This window comes from Tubulanus polymorphus, chromosome 3 (assembly GCF_964204645.1).
Source record: "Tubulanus polymorphus chromosome 3, tnTubPoly1.2, whole genome shotgun sequence".
Classification (NCBI taxonomy): domain Eukaryota; kingdom Metazoa; phylum Nemertea; class Palaeonemertea; order Tubulaniformes; family Tubulanidae; genus Tubulanus; species Tubulanus polymorphus.
Window position 1 is genome coordinate 7711992 of NC_134027.1, and position 23710 is coordinate 7735701.

The 23710-nt window shown below is 38.8% G+C and overlaps 4 protein-coding genes across 8 annotated transcripts in view; 2 read left to right on the forward strand and 2 right to left on the reverse strand.

Moving 5' to 3' along the window:
• The window catches only part of LOC141901788 (small ribosomal subunit protein uS12), a 38478-nt gene extending 16361 nt beyond the window's left edge, over positions 1-22117 (reverse strand). The window contains exon 1 of the mRNA XM_074789261.1: positions 22114-22117. Within this exon, the coding sequence (XP_074645362.1) occupies positions 22114-22117 (4 nt within the window). The remainder of the gene's footprint in view (positions 1-22113) is intronic.
• Positions 118-5634, reverse strand: LOC141901785 (uncharacterized). 4 transcript variants are annotated; one of them, XM_074789252.1, is made up of 5 exons: positions 5291-5373; positions 2449-2980; positions 1395-1568; positions 676-798; positions 118-581 (listed from the first exon to the last, which is right to left on the reverse strand). In XM_074789252.1, the coding sequence occupies exons 2-5, from the start codon at positions 2759-2761 to the stop codon at positions 409-411; spliced, it is 783 nt and encodes a 260-aa protein (XP_074645353.1). In that variant the 5' UTR covers positions 2762-2980; positions 5291-5373; the 3' UTR covers positions 118-408. The 4 variants fall into 4 exon arrangements, with proteins under 4 accessions (XP_074645353.1, XP_074645352.1, XP_074645354.1 ...); XM_074789251.1 differs by lacking the exon at positions 5291-5373 and adding an exon at positions 4275-4405; XM_074789253.1 differs by lacking the exon at positions 2449-2980 and having other exon boundaries at positions 5291-5634.
• LOC141901769 (peregrin-like) lies at positions 6819-18557 on the forward strand. Of its 2 annotated transcripts, XM_074789220.1 has the most exons (15): positions 6819-6936; positions 7566-8295; positions 8734-9602; positions 9970-10123; positions 10241-10372; positions 10460-10588; positions 10767-10955; positions 11159-11282; positions 11401-11505; positions 11623-11733; positions 11808-12032; positions 12164-12979; positions 16240-16352; positions 16462-16604; positions 16702-18557. In XM_074789220.1, exons 2-15 carry the CDS (start codon positions 7597-7599, stop codon positions 16892-16894), a joined length of 4002 nt encoding a protein of 1333 aa, XP_074645321.1. In that variant the 5' UTR covers positions 6819-6936; positions 7566-7596; the 3' UTR covers positions 16895-18557. The 2 variants fall into 2 exon arrangements, with proteins under 2 accessions (XP_074645321.1, XP_074645319.1); XM_074789218.1 differs by lacking the exons at positions 16240-16352; positions 16462-16604; positions 16702-18557 and adding exons at positions 13657-13779; positions 14533-15374 and having other exon boundaries at positions 11401-11499.
• Positions 19186-23710, forward strand: part of LOC141901779 (cAMP-dependent protein kinase type II regulatory subunit-like) — a 44711-nt gene continuing 40186 nt past the window's right edge. The window contains exon 1 of the mRNA XM_074789238.1: positions 19186-19556. Coding sequence (XP_074645339.1) covers positions 19313-19556 — 244 coding nt within the window. The 5' untranslated portion in view covers positions 19186-19312. The remainder of the gene's footprint in view (positions 19557-23710) is intronic.

Consider the following 23710-nt stretch of genomic DNA (forward strand, 5'->3'; position numbering starts at 1 on the left):
GCGTGTGTGTGTGTGTGTGTGTGTGTGTGTGGAATACTACACTGCGGCACACTGAATAAATAAAGTTTACCGAAGTATTTGATAAACAATATTGAAGATGAGTTGTTCAAATAAAACGTGTTTATTATCGGGGCTAAGTACGAATCTTACAACACAATATAAATGCAAAAAGTATGAGCTATTATGCCTGTTTGATAGCACTCGGGGCAGGTTATCTTACAAATACAGGAAGACGTCGTTTGTATCTTAGTTCTTACTTTTACAGTTTTCAGCATTTTCCCTTTTTCAGAATACGGCTCAGGTGTATTTTACATGTACTGTATATCAATCAACGGCTATTTCACTTTTTAACGAAACTAGAATTGCAAATAATTGAATGATGATGTTGCATAGTGTTTTAGATTGTCATTATTGTGCAAGGATCGCTAAACAGACAGTTGAGAAGATCGAAAATGCAGTGTAACGGAGACTGGCAGCAACGCCGCTTAAAGATCTATCACCACCAGACACGGGCTCCGGTTTAAGTTTGGCACTTGACTCCTTGCCGTCAATCGGTACCTCTTCAGACATTGGGCCTTCATCTGAAAAACGGAAAAATTTTTGAATTCTCAATCTTTTCCAATCTATATTGATTGTATATTTTTGAATGAAAATCAATTATGTTGATTCTCTTACCATTTTCGTTAATCGTTTTTTTCGTCGGCGCGACGTCAACAGGGGGCGGTGGTGGAGTGTAGAGTTCACACGAATCAGGGTCAGCAACGGGCGGACATACACTGGTTTCACTGTCGGGTGAACCTTGAAAATAAGATACATTAGATTTTAAGAGTTGAGTATGGAGCCAGAACCAAGCTCTAGATCCGTATCACGGATTAGATCATGGACGCAAATACCCCTATAGTGCTCCCGGTAGGTGCGGTTTTTGAATCGAATTTGCGTTAAGAGTCCATGATAAGATCAAGGGGTTCGAGTGATTTGAGCAACGCCATATATTACCACCGAGTTATGACGCAAAACGAAGAAGAAAACCTGCATGTACCAGTGAATCGAAAAAGCTACTGACTCACAACTAAAAATGATTCAGCTAGTTCACTGACGCATTGACTCGATGAGACAGAGAGGGGCCCCTCGTCGATTTTTAAGCAGATCTGTCTAGTCTTCCCTCATGACTCAAATATTACAACCGAGAGACTATTCGTGCGACCGAGTCAATTCCCGTAATTAGTCACCGCGAAAAAGCTCTTTAAAAGCTAGAACAGGCATGATACGGTTACGGATCAGTCGGTAATGGGAATGTCTCATCATATGAGACTCTCATATGATTAGAATTTTGATGAATTTTAAAAGCTGTAGGGAATTATAGGCTATATGATGTCGTTAATATATATACTTACCAACAGGTGGCATCGAGAAGAGTCCACATTGCTTGGTTAGTTTTTCGATGTTAGCTTCGTTTTTGTCAATCGTGTCGTGCCACAGACGAAATGTTCCATCGTGTTCTGACATAGCGAAAATGTACTCCTTTCCAACTTCCACTTTGGTCTCAATGCACATGCCTGGTATCGCACCTGAAAAAAAGGAAATTCCGCTTAATAGTTTACGTATTTGTATGATCTAAGAGAAATGGTCATTTTCGCCGTGGCTGGCGCGGAAAAAACCTTTCATCGAAAATGAAGATAATCTTAGGGTTGGGTATCATCTTGATACAATTGAATATAAAAAAAAACTATTCGTTTCAAGGATTTCTTCTGTCACACAAATGGTGAGATTACAGATTTGCTTAAACATACATTGAAAGTTGATCACCGGTTAAATAAAAGGGATATAATTCTAAACACAGATCCGTGTATAGAATGTTTTCGGAAACATTTCTGGGCGCGCGTTATTTATTTGTTTAAATACGGGGGTTTCCACGCCCAGGTAAAGCTACCGCGAGATAGAGCGCTGGAATTTTAACCAACTGACAGGTAACGTAAACACCATCGAGTACACATTCGTAGTATGTACTGCAAGAGACAGCTGGTTCTAATTACTTCAAACTCCAGCCTCAGGTTTATGTTGCCTGCTGAGTAGAAGAAATCCGCAACATCAACAGAGAGGCACTTGAACGCGCTGCGGACAAACCAACCGCATTTATCGACGTAGCCGAAGTTATTTGCCAACAAATTTAGGCCATTTCATCATACAAACATATTTAGAACAAAAAATTGAGTGGATTCTGCTCCACAGCCAGACGATACCACGCCTTCCCGTTCATCCATTTTTCATATACATATTTTGCATATACAAATAAAATGTGTTCTCCGATATAATTTATCAAAATGTTTAGATATTTTCTGAACAAATATTTCATTGCGAATTACCGCAAATGTCAGTCGGTCCTATAAACACGAATTGTAGACTAAAGAAATAACCGATCAAGCAATTTTGTACGCAATCAAGACTCACCGATATCAGAAATGTTTACACTTGACGAAATTGTTTTATCGCCTTTAAACACGCAATTGACGTCGACTTTAGCGGTGTGGACATTTGCCTTGACTTCAATAACATCTTCGGTATTCTCATTAGTAGTTGGTGGTGGCGGTGGTCCATAGTTGAAACGATCGTCCGGGTAAAGCTCGATAACTTTTCCTGTTATAATCGTTTTAGCATTTGAAACGTATTGCGGTATCGTCGGGTCTTTATATCCTCCTTCTGGTTCCGAACAAGCCCACAAACACGCGGGCGCTATCAACACGAGGAAAAAGTGCGAGATCATTTTCGAAAGTGCTCACCGAGGTGTTCAGTTCAGCGGTCAGTCCACGAATGGTGCTTTAGTTGGCTCTTTGTGTTTGTAAATGAATCATCGTCTGACTGCGGAGTTTACTCAGATTCCTCGCCAGATCGAGGGATGCCATACTGAGTCAGGTCAGTATGAATTAGCGAAGCTGCCAATGACGACGGCTGCACGCTGTTCGGCTTCCATTTCGTGTTGCACCTGAATAAACAGTTGACCAAAAAGCTTGTGCATTGTCTGGTGTTTGTGCTAAGAGGTACTTTGTATCACGAACACTCGATGAGTAAACGCGTCAGATTTAAAAAGAATCGCCGTTTTTCCCCAAGCGGCTCAAAATGGTACAATAAATTACTTTATTCTTAACAACGCTTCTAAAAGATAGGAAGTGACGAAATGGTCTTGCCGGATTTATTTTTCATCGACGATGGTCTACAAATATCTTTAGCTAGGGAAACTTGTAACCATGCAAAGCGATAGTTTTTCTCTTCAAAAAACGGCGCGAAAATTCACCTAACTGCATATGCTGAGCCAGTCGCCTCATATAGAGACAATCCCACAACAATTACGAAAAATAATATTAAGTCCAAAAGTGTCACCTTGAGCTATTAGTGTATTACTATTATAGCTCAATGATACATTTTCCGACTCGATATATATATTTTTTCGTCATTATTGTGAGATTCTCTTTATATTATTAAAGCGTAGTGGGTCCAAGATATGATTGAGTATTGCATGATTACGGTCAATTTTAAAAATCGTTATTTTTCGTGTATCTTTATGCATTTATGATTTAAACAATCTTCTTTGTTCATTCTTGACACAAACTGGAGACAGTATCGTACATTTTTCATACTTGCAAGCATGATCGACTTAAGTGTTTGTTGTTGATGTTTTTACAACAATTTGTCATCTGTTTCTGAGCAGTTGCACTAGTAAAATATATAATGTCTTTGAGAATGTGTCAGACATGTCATCACAAAGGTATCTGGCTATAAAGATGTATATCAAGTTTCTAGAATTGTGTAAGGGAGTCAGAGTTAGATTTTCGACGGATCCTCGCACCCGTTGAAATACAGATCTAGTATATTCTGAATTGTCTGCTAGTTCAAATAAACTACGGTTTCATCAGGAGTTGGAGTTGTGTCGTCTCGCGAGGACTTGAAATTGGAAGTCAGATCACCAACGGAATCTGCGACACGTATTTACGTTGAAAACCGACCTAGTTCCTAACTGACCGGCGGAAATTTTACGTTATTATAATTTTTGAAATTATTAACAATCACACAATCACAAAATAATAAATCATATCTGGGAAACGCCGAATAGTATATTATCAATGGTGATCAGACGTCTCATTCTTCACTGTTGGCTCGTCAAGTTTTTCCCGAAAGAAAGCGGAGCACATCAAAACAGGTTTCCATATGCAGCTTAATAAGACGATTTCGTTTTAGAAGCGAACCGTTTAAAAATATCAATTTCATTTTATCTAGCTTACCGATGTTGGTTATATTAATGAATTGTGCGGTAGGATTCGTTATTCCCTTGAAAATGCAATCCACACGAACTCTGGCCACGAAGGCCTGAGTCAGTTCATCGTTACCGGGCTCTGGAAAAACTTGGTCAACGCTACCAGTGACGACGACTTGTGCATCATTCACATGATTAGTTACTGTTTGTTCTACGTATCCTTCAATAGGCTCCGAGCATCCTCTCACCAAACACAACGGTGACACCGCAAATGACACGAGGAGAAAATGTAGGATGAAAATGTAAGATTCCATCATTTCATAACAAACGTGAAGCAGACTTATACGGAGGTTGGACAGAAACCCCCGGTTTTATGGACCCCGTGGCGACACTCCTGATAATGATTGGTTTATCATGGGAAACGTCAGGCAGTGCAAAAATATTATAATAACATTCGGCTGTGCGAAGTGCTTGATTGCGCGGTAAATTGTGCGTTTGTCGAAAACAAAGACTTGGCCTACATTAAGCTTTTCATTAATTGATTAAAAAAGTAAAAACGAACGTGACGTAATAATCAGCAGTAATATAATAAGCCTATACGAGAAATACATTTTTCGCGATAAGTAACGCTATAGCATTACAGAAATTTCAACAACGCGATCATGATACACGTATTGGCAGGGAAAAAGTCTTTAGAAACTTGATTTATTCTACGGCATTTATTGGTAATATTTATGGTATCCGTTTTGAAAAGCGTACAACAAGCCCAGTTGGTTCCATTTAACATACATTTTCAGCACCACTTTTTTACGCAAAAATTGCCTTTTTCCTTCCCAACCCGCTGAGAAATATATACACAATATGTATTTAAGAAGGAATGTACACTATCTTTACTTGTTCAACATAGTTATGCGATAGCAACCGCCACAGAGAGCATCCGGTTTTTCTTAAAATAACTAACATCAAAGCTCAAGATTGATCCACAGCTATGTTTTTCCTCTGGTGGTGTCTTTATACGTACATGTTGTTTTCAATGGTACTTACCATTTTCCGATATATTCATCACTGGCGTGATCGGCATGTCCCCTTTGAAAATGCATGATACTTTGATCTCCGATGTGAACGCATTGACTCGCAGGTCTTCGAAATCTAAACTCCTGTCGGGAATATTTCGCAAAGCCCGTCCAATAACGATCACCTCGCTGTCGACGATCACCTCTTGAAATGTTGGTGGGACATATTTCGTCTCACCGGGAGGGATGTCACAAGCCTCGATTGCGCCAACGAGTACTACTAACAGAAAAACTCGCAAACTTTTTTCACGATGCGGCCATCCTTGCTCAACCATGTTTTCGCTTAGCTATCTTCGTATACGCTTGTCGACCCGCGTCGGAGCACTGCTATCAGTAAGTTACTGGCTATATATATATATCAACACCCAATAAATTCATCAATTAGGTATTTTCTCTTACTTCAGGAAAACCCAACAATACGATCGTAGGGGTTAGCGCGAATTTATTAGTGTTACAAGGTTTTTACTCTACCGAATCCGATTGGATAATTCGATTCCTATCGGCGTAATCGCAGTTAAACAGATGTAAAAAAGAACAGGCCGTCGTTGATGAAGCTGATCAAGCGAAAGTGTCTGACGCGTCAATGACGTAATCACAAGCCGATCCTTTTGCTCTGAGATGTGGATGGAAAATTGTAACTCACTTTCCGGGCAAACACCACCGCAAAGACCTTTCTTTCAAGTCATTGGGGCCGGTCATTGGTCATTTTGGTGCAGCTGAAAAGTAGCGATATTTTTTCAGATTTTCATCGTTAGTTTCATCGTTAGTGAATATTCTAGAATCCAGATAATGTATGCATTAAAGTACATAGTATTCATAGTAAATTACATCAAATATGTTAAGACGACACAGTACCAAGCAGACTATAAGGAACTAAGAGATTCAATAGAAATAGTGATTTTTAGAAAAATTGTGAATTTTCCTGGCGTCATGACGAAAGGAGGAGTTCAATAAACCGTTTTTTGAAAGATAATTTTTTCCGTGACGTTCTGACGAAGGAGAAGTTCAACCATAGAAAATAGCACTTTTTGCGAATTCTTCTGACGTCCTGATGAAAAGAAGATAAACCAAAAAAATTTTCGTGCCTAGTCCCTTGTTCGAATAATAGAGCTCTACTGATCATGATTACCGGTATATCTTTTGACGGTACCGCGTGCCATGCGAAAATAGAACAAATTGGTCAACGTCAGATTTCTGATACATCGATTGCCAACCATACATCGTGTACTTGACAGTGATGACGCAGTGTTCCACCATGGGCACCCAAAAAAATTAGTTTTCTCACTTTGAATAGGGCTCATTTTTTATATTTCAACAATTAAACCGAATTACATCGATCGAATTTTCGGAATCATCGGTTCGTTGACTAATCGCCAAAGCTGGTCTGGTTTTTAGTAGACACCACTACCAGCTCAACGACCTTGAGATGAAAAACCTCTGGCAAGCGAACCATCGACACTGCGCATGCGCTTGAATAAATTCTGTTGACTTCCGGGTGCATCAGGCTTCTTTTTCTCATTGAAAACTGATTAAAATACAACTGTTGATGCGTTCTACGTGGAGGAGAGGCAGCGCCGAGTAGAAACTATGACAAATAATTACGATTAGTTTTCTGGGGTAGGTTTGAATAAAGGGTACTGCTAGAAGTGGGTCCGTAATCTAGCGAGTCTCTCGCTCAGACGCGAAACAAGCAAATCATTTTAAATCTCGGGGCCATTTTCACTTCATTCATTCATCATCGTTAAATTCATTCCATTTCCCACTCCAGTACAGTAAGAAATCAGTGTAAGATTAAACTAAAGGCAGTGAAATCTATAATACAACACTAAGGTCTATTGCGCAAACAAAAGGCCCTACTCACTCTACGTACATTGACATTACATGGAAAAAACCCAAAGACCAAGAAGTTTTTTTTTTTGATGATCAGTGATCCATTTTCAACTTAACACTGAAGAAAAACATTGAAAGATTAGGGTTAATATCTGTCTGGTAAATGCACCACTAAACTTACTCCACAGCCACAGGAGGTACTGTCCTTGTATCTGAATATCATTCGTCATTGGAGTTTACTTAGCCACACGCTGCCTTTATTGTTTTGGTTTTGTAATAGGCCCCTAAAAAAAACCTACAGACATTTTTGACAAATACTTGGCCGTCCTGTTGAAAAACACGAAAAATGGATTTGATCTGTGAACTTCACTTTTTATCTTGTTATTAAAGCAAATATTCATTGATCATCATTTCAGATAACTGATTATTACTGTCATTCTGGAATGTATGTCGGGCAACAACAAAATGGGCATTGATTTTGATCTCCCGACATATGTGGACAATCTGAAGGCTACTAAGCCGCCGTATGAATGTCCAAAATGTGGCAGGGTGTATAAAAGTTACAGCGGAATTCGATTCCATCTTCTAAACCATGATCACAACAATCTGGAAAGTATACCCTCTCCGGCAAGCAGCACGACGAAAAAAATTGGCAAAAAGAAAAACAGTAAATTGAATAATAACCGCCTGGTGCAGCGGTCTCCGACACCTCCGGATTTGTTCCGAAATGCGACCCGCGAGACATTGACTTACGCCGAAGCTCAGCGAATGGTCGAGGTCGAATTGGAAGGACGGATTCATCGGATAAATATATTCGACCCGCTCGAGGTGATCAATCAGGATGAAATCGATAACCAGGACAACACGGAAAAAGAGGAAAAACTTGACAAGACGATCGCAAAATCGGCCAAAAATCTCGAGCAGGCGTTGAAGAAAAAGGAAGCGTCCGCTAGTCCCCATCATCATCATCATCATCATCATCATGGACATCACACGACCTCGCGACTTCCCGAAGCTTCGTTCAAAGTTTTAGATGATTACGTGAAGCCGCCAACTGTTCCAGCTCGTCCGTCGTCCTACTATCGGTATATCGATAAAGCTTCTCACGAACTTGACGATGATGTTGAATACGACATGGATGAAGAGGTATTGAAATATTTCATTTTATCGATTCATGAATTTATATTAGATATCCAGATTTCTTATTAACCGACTTAACCATATCAATAAGGTCTAGTCAACTGTACCAGTGAATCACAATAATGCTGCCAATATGAAACTATTTCATACTCCCCAGAGACAAGTTTTCTGGTCCTGATCAAACATAACTACTTACTGCATTAAACAAGACCTATCAAAATTGTACATGTTCGTCTAGGTACTAGAAAGGTCGACTTACCTTGTGGTCTTCTAGGTACTAAAAAGGCTTAGGCTTCCGCAGAACACAAAATCTGTTAATATTTGAATCATATCCAATCATCCGGGGCAATATTTTGAAGAAAAATTGTAACTGACTTACATTTTGTGATTTTTAATCTGTAATTGTGTACGCTGATTATATGTTTGCGACTGTTTGGTTTGTAGGATCACGCCTGGTTGGAACTGATAAATGACACGCGTAAAGAAGATGGTCACACGTTGGTGACGCAGGAAATGTTCGAAACTCTCATGGACCGATTCGAAAAGGAAGCTTTCTTCCACAGTCAATCTTCCGGCAATGATATGACTCCGTCAATTGACGAGGACGCCGTCTGCAGTATTTGTATGGATGGCGAGTGTCAAAACAGTAATGTCATATTATTTTGTGACATGTGCAATTTAGCGGTGCACCAGGAGTGCTACGGTGTGCCGTACATACCCGAAGGACAATGGTTGTGTAGACGTTGCCTTCAGTCTCCGTCGACGGCTGTTGATTGTTCGCTTTGCCCGAATAAAGGTGGCGCTTTTAAACAGACGGACGATGGTCACTGGGCGCACGTGGTTTGTGCTTTGTGGATACCGGAGGTCGGCTTCGCGAACACTGTGTTTCTGGAGCCGATTGACAGCATCGATCACATTCCAGCCGCGCGGTGGAAATTGTCGTGTTATATTTGTAAACAACGCGGCACGGGAGCGTGTATTCAGTGTCATAAAACGAACTGTTACACTGCGTTCCACGTGACGTGCGCTCAACAAGCCGGGTTGTATATGAAAATAGAGCCGGTACGCGAGACGGGGATCGGCGGCACGAGTTTCACCGTGCGTAAAACGGCGTTCTGCGACGTACACGCTCCCGCCGACCATCACAACTCGAGCGACAACACGAGCATGCTCGTCAATTCGGAGGAGCAGGCGAATCTGGCGAAACGGGCGAAAGCAATATCGAGACAGAAAATGAGAAAGGCGAGAAAGATTTTGGCTGAAAAGCGCAACGCGATGCCGATAGTATCTATACCAGTTATACCGCAACAGAGGTTTGTACTAGTATTAGTAGGAATAAAAGAACTAACTTGAGAGTTTATTGATGCCTTGAAAAATAACACATAACAATAAAGGCATTTTGGATTTGAATGTATCAATGATTAAAATGCATTCACCAGCCAGTTCACAATTGTGATCGTTATTTTGAGAAGCCAATATTGATAATGTAGCGCACATCGACTCACACAGAACCCCTTAGATAACACCTACTAGGTATTAATCTATATGAACATTATTGAACATTTTACGGCATCAAAAATAGCTATTTGAAAAATAATGGTTTAGTGAATCTTACCTATATAGTCCTCTTGTTCCTCCAAGTCATATTGTATATACCGGTGAATGATTTTGCATTTGTAGGCTGGCTAAGATAGCGTCAAGAATCGTGTTGCAGAGAAAAAATCAGTTTATCGGACATTTACAGAGTTATTGGACATTAAAACGACAATCGAGGAATGGCGTACCGCTACTCAGACGCTTACAATCAAATCATATGTCTCGTCATAGGGATCAGGTATTCCAGTCACCCAATTCCAATTATAGAACCCATTTTCATTGAAGTCAACTGACTCTCCTCAGAAAACTATTTCAACTTTGTTTTAAATGTTTGACGTATTTGTTTTGATTCAAGACCCAGAATGACAAAGAAAGCGATGCGCTGAAAGATCAGTTGAAATATTGGCAACGACTGCGACAAGACTTAGAAAAAGCTCGTTTACTCGTCGAACTGATCAGGAAACGTGAGAAAATGAAAAGAGAACAGGTGAGTTACACGCGATAATCCTAGAGTGGCATAACTTGTATGGCTTGATATGACCACTTTGATTCATGTCATTCATATTGCATTTAGGTGCGGATCATTCAGATGAATACTGAGATGCAGTTGCAGCCATTCAATGTATTATTGAGGAAAACATTGGATCAACTTCAAGAGAAAGATATTGGAAATATATTCGCTGAGCCAGTCAATGGAGATGAGGTATGTCATACTGAATAATCAATAACAGTAGCTCACTGTTTTGCTCTCCAACCAGATGGCAGGCCTTGTGTTATGTAAATCTTGGAAGCGTTCATCTTATTCCTGATTTCTTATTAGAAGAATGTTATATTGTCATATTAGAAGAATATTATATTCTCATAATCGTTATTCAATTCAGGTGCCAGATTATTACAGTTATATAAAGAATCCGATGGATTTTTTGACGATGAGACAAAAGGTCAATGGTCATCAGTATAAGTCGATCGATGCCTTCGAAGCCGATTTTGATTTGACGATCAATAACTGTATGAAATACAACGCGAAAGATACAGTATTCTATCGGGCAGCAGTTCGTCTACGAGATCAGGTATAATGCCATTCAGTTGACTGAGATAAAGCCACAATCTTCTGAAAATGTATTTCTTCAAAAATGTCTCCAAGAACAAGTTATTACAAAATCTTTGACCTGGCTTTAAAAAAACCATCAATTACTTTAATCATATTGTTTATTGAATCTTCTATGTTGTATACATGTTTCACCAGTGATGATTTATTGTGTTTGGCTTGTAGGGTGGTGCTATTATTCGATCCATGAGACGTACTGCGGAACAGGTTGGCTATGACATGGAGACTGGATTGCATTTAAAAGATCGACCGAAACTTGAAAGAGAACCAATCGCGACACTCGAAGACAGTAAGTTTATTTTGTGATTGTCTACTGCAACTGATAGATCAGTTGTAAGATGAATGTAATTCTATATGAATATGTAAAGAAACTACTGGTTATTTTGAAATGTGAATTGCTTTTCCAGTTGACAGCTTTTTGCCTCCGGATGTAAGAGCAGATATGCCGTTGGAAGAACAATTACGAATTCTGCTCGATAAAATGGACATCGCGAATTCACAACCAGGTAATGGTTCAACGATGAATAATCAAATCAATTGCTATTGAAGGCAATGTTTTATTCTTCGGTTTGTTAATCCTGATCGTCGCCATCTAGCTATCTATATGCATCTTTGAATTATAAATTTAGGCAAGAAATCTCGTTTAGCAAAACAGATCAAACGTGAAATAGTGAAGGTACGACGTCAGTTAGCTTTACAGAAAGGCTCGGCTACCCAAGCTGATCTTGATGGGAGTACAGGTCAGTCTTTATGAAATGAGGTATTATGTTGCTTGTTTTATTATTCAACAAGTTTGTTTCTGTATGGTCTTTAGTGTCAGATACTGAGAAAGACAGTGCAACCCCACGAACGCCTGTAAAAACAAAATATGGAAGACTGACCAAAACGCCGCGATCAGCTATGAAACGAGGTGATCGTGATAGTTCGACAACACCTCCAAGAACAGTCGGAAGAGGTCGTAAACGAGGTCGTAAGCCGAGGTCATCAGTCAGCGAGTTACCAGTTGAACAAATAGAGGAGGCTAACACAGAGGAAATAGGTATTTTTTTCATAGACCAAATACACACTTCACAAAATTGTTTATGTATCTATAGTATGTATTCGGTATAGTTATCGTTGGCATAAAAATTTAGATATGTTTCACTTCGAATCAAAGCGTTGATATTTTAGTTTCAGAAGATAAGAAGCCTGAGCCAGCTACGCCTCAAAAATCATCAACTGGGCTAAACTCAGAGAGGAGCACATCGTGTGCCTCGCCCTCCGGTGTCAATCGACGTACCGCTGTACTATTTAGTAAGAAAGCCTACCACCAGACTAAACTTAATCTCACATCGACAAACACTAGTTCTACTCCCGTTCGAAAGGGCCCAGGACGACCGCCGAAAATCCGACCTTCGCCTGTGGTACTGGCCGCGCCAGAAGACACGATCAAGGAGGAATCGGAAAAGGAAGAAGAGCCCAAACCTGTGAATGAAACGTCGGAAGATGTTGCGAAACTGGCGGCGATTTCGGCGAAACCTGGTCGCGGGAGAAAACGTTCCGCGAGCGTGTTACACGTCGAAACTGATTTAAATCCGGCGAAAAAACCGGCGCTCGGTTCTCCGACTCCAAAATCGCCGAAACCGTCTGTCTCCACGTCTCCGAAATCACCGAAACCGGTCGCTGTAGCTACACCGGTGGTGCCGACGAAAATCTGTTCGAAATCGGTGAAAACCCCACGTTCGCCAGGACCGACGTCGAGTCCGCGACATCACAGTACTCCGATGACCGAATGCGGCGATATCGCGTTTCCTCCAGCGGGAGCCGAGCATCCGGAGAGTTTCATGCGCTATAGAATCGATCACTCCATGAGTAGTTGCGACGATTCGACATCGTGTTCAGAGACGGAGAACACTGACTCGTCGGATTGCGAAAGTTGTTGTTCGGGAAGCAGCATCGGCGGCGACGACGACAAATCGGCGCGATTCTCGCAGCGAGGCAGACACAGTATGTATCACACAGCTTATCTATCACATGATCTGTGTATTTACTATTCGCTGAGCTATTATCACTAATCTTCATTTATTGTGCTGTGCGTTATTCCCATCAATCAGTTATTTATTATCGTATATACTCTTTATATTCATAGATATTTTTTCATTGAAATTCTTTATATCCGTGTCTGTACAGTTAGCTTGATTCCCCGCATGACATCGTCAGGAAAATCGTTTTTCAATAATGAATGCTCCTCCCAGTGCTTTCTCGCTAGTGCTCATACGATTCATTACCGTATGTGGAACATACTATAGCTGCTGAACATTGGAAACTAACTAAATTATTTTCTTTAATTCTGAACTAAGAATAATAGGTGATATTCATTATGACAATGAACACTTATTACCGTATAGTATTACTACATGTATAAGAATACTTAACTGAAATTACATCCAAAATGTCATTCTGTTTGTACCTGTTGTTCAGCGGCCAGTATCATTGTTTCGATCATCAGTTCAAACATATTTGCACGCATAAATATATATATATATATATATACTGTGTATCTGTTTGATTATTTTCATCCCTCCGTCTGCAACAAATGCCTGAGTTGTTTTCCACGCAACTCTTGTCTTTCTCTCTAGCATGTGGCTGTCGTGTGTATTATTGAATGGTATTATGCATTTTAGAAAAGAAAAAACGTGACAACTTTGGCTCCGCGTCTTACCCTATATTCGAAGGCGATGAAAATAGCAATGGAAATGTCGACGCCGATGGCGGCCCCGTTTTGCGACCGGCATTTTTACGCCAAGGTGAGATAGAGCGAGACCAGGTGAAACTTGATCTCATCCAGCACCGAACACACTGAGCATAGTTGTATACTGTCACCCCTCGGTATATCTCATATTGCTCCTCTTTCTCAATAAGCAATAGAAGCTATCTCGCAAACTATTTTGAGAAAGACAAAGCGCTAGAACTAACATCGTACTTACAAAATACCCTAATGTCTTATCTCCAAAGTTGGGAAGATGAAAACAGGATTTACAGGCCCCTGCTTTATACCCTGCTTTTTCCATGTATCACTGATATGCTTTTAATCCTTATGTGTATGTGTAGTTATTCTTGTTTGATGTGCCTGCCAATACATTTCAAACTTAATTTTGTTTCGCTTAACGCTTGTGCTTTTGGAGCTTCGGTTTTAGAACATGTACAATGTACCTTTAGATGTATAAGTCAGGCTATAACATAGGAGCAATGTTTGTTCTCACACTCTAGATCATTGAAATTTGGTGGTGGTGAATGTGTGTGTAAAAGTCCATGTTATTTAGCCACCAATGTTGTTTGATGGAATGATAGCTGAGTTTTTCTCTAAACTATAGCAAGTGTCTATAATTGAGATAGTATACACCATAGTGATATGCACGTTAATGGTGTAGTGTTGGTCCTCTATTCATCAAAACATTATCTGTAGTTTGTTTTCGTTGAGTTGGTGGCTCATATACCGGAGAGATCGGAAAGGAAACTTCACGAAACTAATGTGTCCTAAACATTTTTTCCATGAACAGGTGATTCATCCTCAACAGAAGAGGGATCATACGAGATAAATAAATCTATCATCATTAAACATAATCCAAACGATATAAGAAATTATCTGTGTTCAAAGCCCGTGTCAAAAAATGTTTTGACCAAAACCAATCGTATATTGTCTCGAAAGCGAAAGTCTGCAAGAGCAAGAATTGAGTTTTCAAGTCCGCCCCAGAAAAATAGAAATACGACCGATGACGATATTTGTTTGAAAAATGTAAAACCTACAGAATCATCAGAAACTGAAATCGACGTTTGTTTTTCATCGGGTGATTATCATGCCAATAAAGTTGCTGAAAAAACTGTTTTACAAAATAGCAATAATAACGATGCGAAAATAGTTGAATCTCCGACAAAATCAATGAAAGAGAAATCGATCCAAGTTTTATGGAAACAGATCAACTCTCGACAAAGTCCACAAAATACTTCTCACTATAGAGAACATGGACGGTTAGGTTTGTGAGTTAAATTATTACGAGGAAAGGCCGGTTTCATAATGTTAAACAAATTTTAGGATTTTAGTTTAACTAAAAGATTCTTTGAAAATGTGCTTCAGAATTTTTGGATGTCGAAAACAGACTGATTTCTTTTTGAATGATCCTGTGTTAGTCCAACACGCACCATAAATATAATATAAAGCCAAATGATATTATTAATTTACTTTGTTAGCCTTGAGCATTGATATGTGAAACTGGCCTTAAACTCTGGTCCCGAGTTCAGTTTTTCAGTTCAGGGGGTTTAGTTTATTTTTCAGCAATGTGTTCCATGTTATCGTTGCCCTAATATTTTGCACCGATTGCATTTTGTTTGTTAATTGTTCATCATCTATCACTAGTTGCTTCTAATCTCAAAAATACGATTGACAAATTTTTTTCTGATTTTAGTCGGGCACTCAAAATCGGGTCATTCCGATGGCATAGGTAGGAGAAACTATATGTTCGTTTGGGCCTGCTGATTTGAATTAGGATTTCTTTCATCAATATATATATATATATATATATATATATATATATATATATATATATATATATATATATATATATATATATATATATATATGTTATTTCCACAATTTGATATGGTTTTTGGTTGTTGTATATGAGTATTTGAGTAGTACATGTATGAAATCGTGAAAGGATGTGCATGTTCTGAAGTTACCTCTTCTTTATTGTGAAGGCCTTTTTTGAATATCTATCCTTGTTTTGAACATTTATTTCCGGTACATAGATATTTCAGTCAAGTTAAGTGTTTCTTAATCGTACCTAAACTATATTTTCTCTTGCATGTGTCATTATTTATCTCATCAATTTTTTTGATTTTCTCCTTAAATCCTAGGCTTTAATCGTTTTTATTGGTAAGTACAGTAAACTATGGATATACATGAGCTGTATAATTTACACTTAAAAAAATTGCTGCAATATTTCTATCCTACAGTATACATTTAAAAATACTAATCTTAATGTATTTCTGGAGTAATATATTTACGGGAAATGTGATCTTTAAGAAAAATATCAGATACATTTAGTTAATCATGATGATATATCCATAGTTTAATGCATCTGACCTTCATTTCTGTATGAACTTGTTTTATGTTGTTAGCCGCATATATTGTTCCTCATCAAAGTATCAGTGAACGATCATTTCTTTGAGGGTTATATCAATCTTCTAATCTAAATGAATATTTTCAGTCCGTACAAAAACTAGATTTATGTGCGAGGATGAAGAGGATGAGGTCATACCGTTGGAGCCACTGGATCTAGTCTGGGCAAAATGTCGTGGATATCCCTGGTATCCAGCCCTGGTGAGTGAAGTTGCCGCATAAACCAATGATATTGATGTCTTCTTTGAAAGTCATTTCAGACAATCGGTCTCTTTTTTCTTAGTGACATCTTGGTTGTATGATTTTTCAGATAATCAACCCTAAAATGCCAAAGACCGGATATTTTCACAATGGTGTTCCGATTCCAGTTCCACCTGATGATGTGTTACAACTTCAAAAACGACACGACGATCTGGTTTACTTAGTTCTATTCTTCGACACCAAACGCACCTGGTAAGAAAAAATATTTAGCATGCTCACTAAGTGATTGCACCTGTTACAATCCACAGTGTATTTATGCTGAATATCATAATACTCTGATTTTTTCTAGGCAATGGCTTCCGCGGAATAAATTGGAACCTCTGGGAGTTGATTCAGGGCTCGACCAAGCAAAACTACTCGAAAATAAAAAACTACACATCAGAAAAGCGGTGCGTAAAGCATACGAGAAGGCAATATCGCACCGCTGCCGTGTGACTGGTGAACCTAATCCTTTATCAAGTGAATCCAGTACCGAAGACTGACTGATATAATGTATCTTACCCACGGGATTCATCAAATGCGGGCCATAGTATTTTATTCATTTCTAACCGTTTGGATTAAGGCTTGTGCTTGGATCGGCGCAAAGTGCTGCAAATGGTCTACACATCATCATTTTGATGACATGACAATGTATTGTACGCCTACCAACAGAATTGTGTACATTCATCTGGGTAAAAAAACATTGTAAGAATACTGAAAAATATCAGACATTTAATGTTCATTCAACAATCCCCAATTCACCATGGGTTGTACTTTGTATTTTACTGTACCATACATGGTTTAGAAATTATCTTTCTGTGTTGACTATATACACACAAACATGCATGTCACATGTACGTTTGTACTGGAAATGACTGATGAAATATTACCGGTATTTGTAATGTAACATCAATGTTGTTTGGTGCTTCATTTGATTCATTATGGAGATAATGTAATAGCATTGTGTATTTCATATATATAATTCTATACATATGTGTGTATATTGTTAAATAGTTTTAACTTCATATCAACTCTTGGAAATTCTAGATGTAAAAGGACAGGACAGAACTAATTTTGAAAAATCTGCCAATGGTCCTGGATTCAGTTTAAAAGATAATGGAAATATTGCATATTTAAGTCCACACATTCAGTAGCCTACGTGGATCTTCTGTTGTGCTGTTCATTAATAGAAAAGTTTGCCATAAAAGTTAAAAACTTTCATCATATTATTATGTAAGCTTGTGTATAAAATATTTTAAGATCAAATTCAATTGATGCATTTTTGTCACTTTGTATATTAAATTGTATATAATCACTGGGTCTGCGTAATATGAATGTAGTTATTGTGTAAATATTATCTAAAAGAGCTTGTATATAATATCTGGGGTAGGAACTTGTATATTTCTTTTCTGTGGTGGTTTTATCGATGTTGTATTGTCAGCAAGTACATAGCTATGATCATCCTTTTTTGCCCTTCATACAATGTATTGTACCAGCTCTATTACTCTGGGGAACAAATTTCGCATCTTGGCTCATTGTATTCATATTATATTTGTTACCATACATGGATATAGGATATATTGTCTTAATATAAGTGAAGCATCACATTTCATATGAATCTGAAAATCTGTACTCTTTTCTGTTGTAAGCAGGAGTTCTTAGAAGTTGCATATTCATTCATCATTTTGTACTTTTGAGAAAAGTTTTAGTAGGCTGGCTGTATAAGATAAACTTTTATTAATGATCTCTATGTTTGATTTACAATTAGAGTAGATTTTGATTCACTACTGTTGTTAAATCTGCCCACTACAGACTATCCAGTATCTGGGAACAGATAGATGTATTAAGATCCTACACAGAAATCAATTAGACATATGTGACAAAGATTTTTTTTAGTAATTTTTGTAGAACAATATACCGGTACGTATGTTATGCTTTAGCTCATTTGTTTCCGCTTTCCACATATTGGTAAATCATAATTCGAGTTGCATACCACAACGAGATGTGCTGTGCGTGAACTCTTGATATCAACTTGACCATGGGCATAAACATTATGGACAATTTGATATGTTTTTGTCAACTGCAAGAGTTCTGTATAATTCCAATGTTGTAAAATCTTAGCTGTTGGCTATTTTGTGCTGTAAATGCCAATGAAATAAAATCATCTAAGCCATGTTCAATTTGGATTATTTGTTATTTTGATAGGATCATTATCTGTTTTCCCTTCGTGGATTCCTGACACTGATTTATACTGCTGAACCATATTTACTTTTTAGTCTATGAGGAGAGACATTATAATTCCAATTTCTTAGTATGCCTAATAATGCCAAGTGTGTATAGCCTGCTTCAGTACAAAATTGTTTTTTCAATGCTGATTTCTTTAATGTGTTGGCCTAGTATCAATGTAGTTAATTTTTGTAAACACTTTATTTGACGTTTGTATTTGAATTCGACTTGGTTATCTCGAGAGCAGGCAGCCACTTCCGGCTACGAAAACTATTTTTTTTACGGCACTATATCTTTAAACCGAATTGATGAATTCGGTAGAAATCTTTTGATGGTCTAACTAATTAAAGTTCAAAATATCTTAGGGATAGTTTGAAACCTATGACAGGTTGAACTAATACGGAATTTCCCTGCATTGCCATCCTCTTTGAGCGCGGAGTGATAACCTGAGCTCAACAATCAATGACGTCAGTTATCATGATTCCGTGACGTCACTTAGCACTAGCCGTGTCGAAAATTCAATTTTTTCGTCATTTTTTGAAACGTTTTTCCACCAATTACGCGTTTACTCTCCTACCTCATTCCTAACTTTACGACAGAAACAACGACCAAAGCGTTGACCTGCACCACGCGCTGCCGAATCCGAGCTGCAACTGGTGTAAACGGATTAAAATCAACGGAAAACATCGACAATCATGAGTTTTGAAATACCAGTCGGTTTGACAGATTTGTTGCAGGATTTTACCGTGCATGTTCTGCGAGAAAAACCGCCCGATCTCATTCAATTCGCCGCCGATTACTTCAACAAATTAAATGACAATCGTCAACATCAGAATATCAGTGGCTGGGATGACGGTGGTGGGAAAGATGGGACGAAATTCATCAACGGAAAATCAGACTCTGCAGCATCCGAATCCGAAGATGATGAACCTATGCCAGGTCAGTAATCTTCCGGTAATCACATCATCCAATGATATTTACATAACTTCATCAGTTGCAGGTGAAAATGTGATGTAGGTAATTTAGGATTAAGTACTGTTAATTTTAGTTAGTGAGTTAAGAATTGAAATGCAAGGTTAATCAAGAAAGTAGAAAAGGGACTTTAGGCTTAGCATGTAGTTCACCGAGAACCAGCGTCATTGACAATGTACCGCGGCAGAATGCTATTTTTTCTCAAAACTTTTAAATCGCCCTGACTATAAATCTCATTGCCAGCAGGGAATTATTTTTACATCTTAAATTTGTTCATTCTAATGACAGTTTTATCCTGAAACAAATAGACTGGTCACTTAAGGTCACTGGAAGAATAAAAATCATTATAAGGTCAATATAGACCTACTATAGATGGTTTATTCATTGAAAGTGTGGTCAGCAAGTCACATAAATTTTAATAATGTCTGCTGGTGGTTTTGAACACAGGATCGAGAGCCTCTAGAGCAATGTGGATAGGCCTACAACGAACCGCTTGCTGGACTAGGCTATGTGAAGGTGTGGGTGTCCAGGAAGCCCATGCTGATTGTCCATTGTCCACTGCACTGCTGTTTGTCCACTTTTGGTATAAACATTTTTTTGAAGAAATATGAAATTTCTGAAAGGATCCAAAATTTGTTAATAAGCCTACAGTGAAACCTGCTTACAACGAACTCGAACACAACGATTCATCGGATATAACACATATGGAATTTTGTCCCAATCAAGACAATTTGATTTATTTCATACTGTGGATGAGCCTTTAACAAATTAGGCCTATTGGTTAATGAACATTTTCTGGTCCTGTGAAGTTCGCTGTGACGAGGTTCACTGCAGCAGTCGATATAGTTTGCGCAACAGGATTCTACCCTAGTATGAATATTATTACGCGTGTTAATTTAGTTCTAGCATTTTGAAGGCTGTATTTGGACATGGCGTAGGCCTATCGAATTACGATCTAATTCTAGTCAAACCAAAGTTTGTACAAGAAATTCAGGCATTCAGTCAGACCTGACTCTCTCACTGGAGTTTAGCTGTGGTGTATATGTTTTTCGTATGTATTTTTGAACGTGTGTAACGCTCTTTAACCCGAGGTTATTTTGTCGGTTTTCTTTGTTCGTCGACATTTCATAAATGTCAGCTCGCTGAAGTAACTCGGGAGTATATTTATCCACGGAAAAGTAAATTATTTTATTGCGGCAAAAAATCGATTCTTATTGTTCTTGTAAATCGACTGTAGATTTCTGGCATGTGTATACATGCGTGTGAGTGTTTAAATTGACAGAGTAGTCGGATCTTCGGGGCATCGACATCCAAAACAAATTTATTTTTTTAAGTTGTTTGTTGGAAGAATAGAAATGAGCCTATATATTGGGGTAAGACAGTTTGGGGCACCTTTCCGATATGTGGTGCTAGTGGTTAGGCTATATATCTGTGGATAAAAAATATCTGCGGCCCCTACCAGAGCGGATGTCAATATTGTATCAATGCTAATAATCACTTTGAAATATATTGAGCTAATGTGATAAATACAAGATCAAACACCAAAATTATTGAAAATCAACCACCCTTCATAATATATTTGCTGCCCCTACCAGAAATAGAAGATTACACTAAAATTAAGCTTAAGTTTCTGTTTTTTTGGGAGATGGAAAGCCTTGCTACTTCAGCAGCCACGATGTCATGAATGCAGCCCATTTAGAATTCCGGTATATGCAGAACACTGGTTAGGGATTGCAACCAAACCCCAGGGAACTACGCAAACTGCTACATCAGTCTGAGTCTTCTGCTAAGTGCACTCTGAACATGACTGGCGGTAAATTGCTATACTGCTAGGAATTTATGGGTGGAGTCGGTTGGTCAGTTGGAATTCATAGAATTATGATTGTGCTATCTTGGTGTCTACTGTTTTCACCTCGATATCGATGATCAGAGACTATTTTCATTCGTAAAAGAATTCATTATCGCATTAGCCGCATCACGTTGAATACTTCCCGATGTAATTCTATTTTATCTAAGACACCCTGTTAGTGTTATTTCAATAGCAGGTGTGCATTTTAATTCCCGCTTAATCAACTTGATGATGAACGTCCTCGTTGTCTATTTCAGAGTATCTGTGTGTTATTACCGAGTGTCTTATAAATGTGTCTTACCCGTTAATTGGTCGCAGGTTCAACTGAAGCAGCTGGAATAACAACTCTCCTCCCAGAGAGAGAGAGTCATTGCAGAAATAATAACTCTCAGTAGAGAACCTTTTTCAGAAAAAAAACTGAAACAAAAATGCGACTTGGTGATGATATAAACTCAGTAGGCCTATAGCTGGAGACATGGAGACAAATTGGCACGGAGCAGGCCCGAGTCAAATTTGGCCCGTTCACATGTAAACCACTCACTCGATACTAAAACAATGCTTAAACAACGCGAAGTGAGTCACTTCCAGAACCTGTAGCAATTCAAACGCGATCATTTGTTCCGTGCTAAAATTTGGCTCGGCCTGGTTCGGAGTTGTTGGTCGGGCCAAGCAGGCCCATTTTGCACCTGGCATCTGAATGGTTGTTTCCGGGTCAAATTTAGCCAAGGCCAAAGATGCTTGTGTGATCGCGGCTTAGATCTGAAAGACTGGTCGCTGAAATAACAGCACGCGTACTCAGCAGAATTCCTTAGACTATTGATCTCAATACAAATTATTTTCTATGATAAAGCCTCGCTACACCAATGATTAGTTTTGTTACCATTTTGTTTAAATCAGTTCCTGGAAATGTTGACCATCGATAGCAATGAATATGTCAGGGAAATTCTCGTTATGCTCGGGACGAATTAGGCAATCGCCAATGATTTGCCGGAAAGGCCATGAGGACTCACTGCGTAGTGACTCACTAGGCAATTTTTAGGCAATTTTTCTGGCTATTAAGAATTGGTGTCAGTCCTGTGACTGAGAAATAGAGTCTAGTCAACAGCATTTCAACAAGATTCCACTTTCAAATGACGCAATTTCCACTTAGTATATAGCAGAGAAGGCACGAAGATATCATATGAATAGACAATGATGGTTGGTCTCAAGATTTCATTTCCTTTGTTCCTTTGCCTGTAATTTCGTTATCCCACGTCTCGTGGCAGTGCTGGCATTTTGTTTGATCGCTGGATTAAAAAGATCCAATTCAATTGGCGAAAATTCAATTGGTTGATGGCAATAAGGCGATTTTATTGCTGTAGAGCGGACACGCAGACGATTAGAAGTGCATTTTCTGGAATGGTCGTGGAAATCATGATTTTGGTCGCAAGTTCAGTGATCAAGGTAAAAAACCCATAGGCCTAGTTGCTGATTAAGACATTCATCGTCTGACAGATTCGGAGTTTATGTAAACTCGATCATCGGAGAAACATTAAAGTTTTAGATAGAATTTAGATAGACTCCTAGAAACTTGTCAAACGATAAATGTTTTAATCATCAACTCTGAACACCGAGATTGATATCGGTCTAGAGGAGTCAAGCTCGGTGATCTCGATCGCTCGTTAGAATCGCTAGATGCCTACACAGATACGCTTAGCGATTTTTTCCCCAGAATTTTTGCCATTCGCCGCGATCAGCTACAGAGCGCCTCACCGTATCGTAGCTGAGATACCATATCTTGATAATGATCGCGTTTATATCCTGATTCAGGTATGGGGGTATCTAAATGGTCGATCTTGTTTGTTGTTTAACCTTCCGTAGCCAAAACGGATGCTTTTTGAACAATGAGCCGATTCAAAGCTTAGGCTATGATATTGATCTGGTCTCCTTTTCCTGGTAATAGAAAATTGTGTCAAATACACTAATTGGTCGCGTTTTATAGCCGCGATCACATGGACACAATTTGGCCCGGGCCAAATTGGCACGGATCAGGCTCGGGCCAAATTTGTCCCGTGCCTAATTAGAGAGCGCCAAATTTGGCCTGGGCCAAAAATGCTCGTGTGATCAGGGCTTTATGTTTCATGAGCTAACCTGAAATGGATATGATTCGTTGGAACTCAATCGAATGTATCAACAAACAGCGTCGTCGAAACAGATGAATGGATTTATGTCTCCAATCTACAGCTCCGATGAACCAGGTGTGTTTAAACCGGCTGGTCACGTTTCATACCGC

What these genes read in the sequence shown, in the direction of transcription:
- LOC141901785 (XM_074789252.1), bottom strand. Translation starts at nt 2,761, where the DNA reads ATGATCTCGCACTTTTTCCTCGTGTTGATAGCGCCCGCGTGTTTGTGG. An exon ending in CTTCTCGATGCCACCTGTTG is followed by an intron (nt 799 to 1,394) that starts GTAAGTATATAT and finishes CTTATTTTCAAG; the next exon opens with GTTCACCCGACAGTGAAACC. An exon ending in AAAAACGATTAACGAAAATG is followed by an intron (nt 582 to 675) that starts GTAAGAGAATCA and finishes TCCGTTTTTCAG; the next exon opens with ATGAAGGCCCAATGTCTGAA.
- LOC141901769 (XM_074789218.1), top strand. Translation starts at nt 7,597, where the DNA reads ATGTCGGGCAACAACAAAATGGGCATTGATTTTGATCTCCCGACATAT. An exon ending in AATACGACATGGATGAAGAG is followed by an intron (nt 8,296 to 8,733) that starts GTATTGAAATAT and finishes TTTGGTTTGTAG; the next exon opens with GATCACGCCTGGTTGGAACT. An exon ending in CTCGCAGCGAGGCAGACACA is followed by an intron (nt 12,980 to 13,656) that starts GTATGTATCACA and finishes TATGCATTTTAG; the next exon opens with AAAAGAAAAAACGTGACAAC.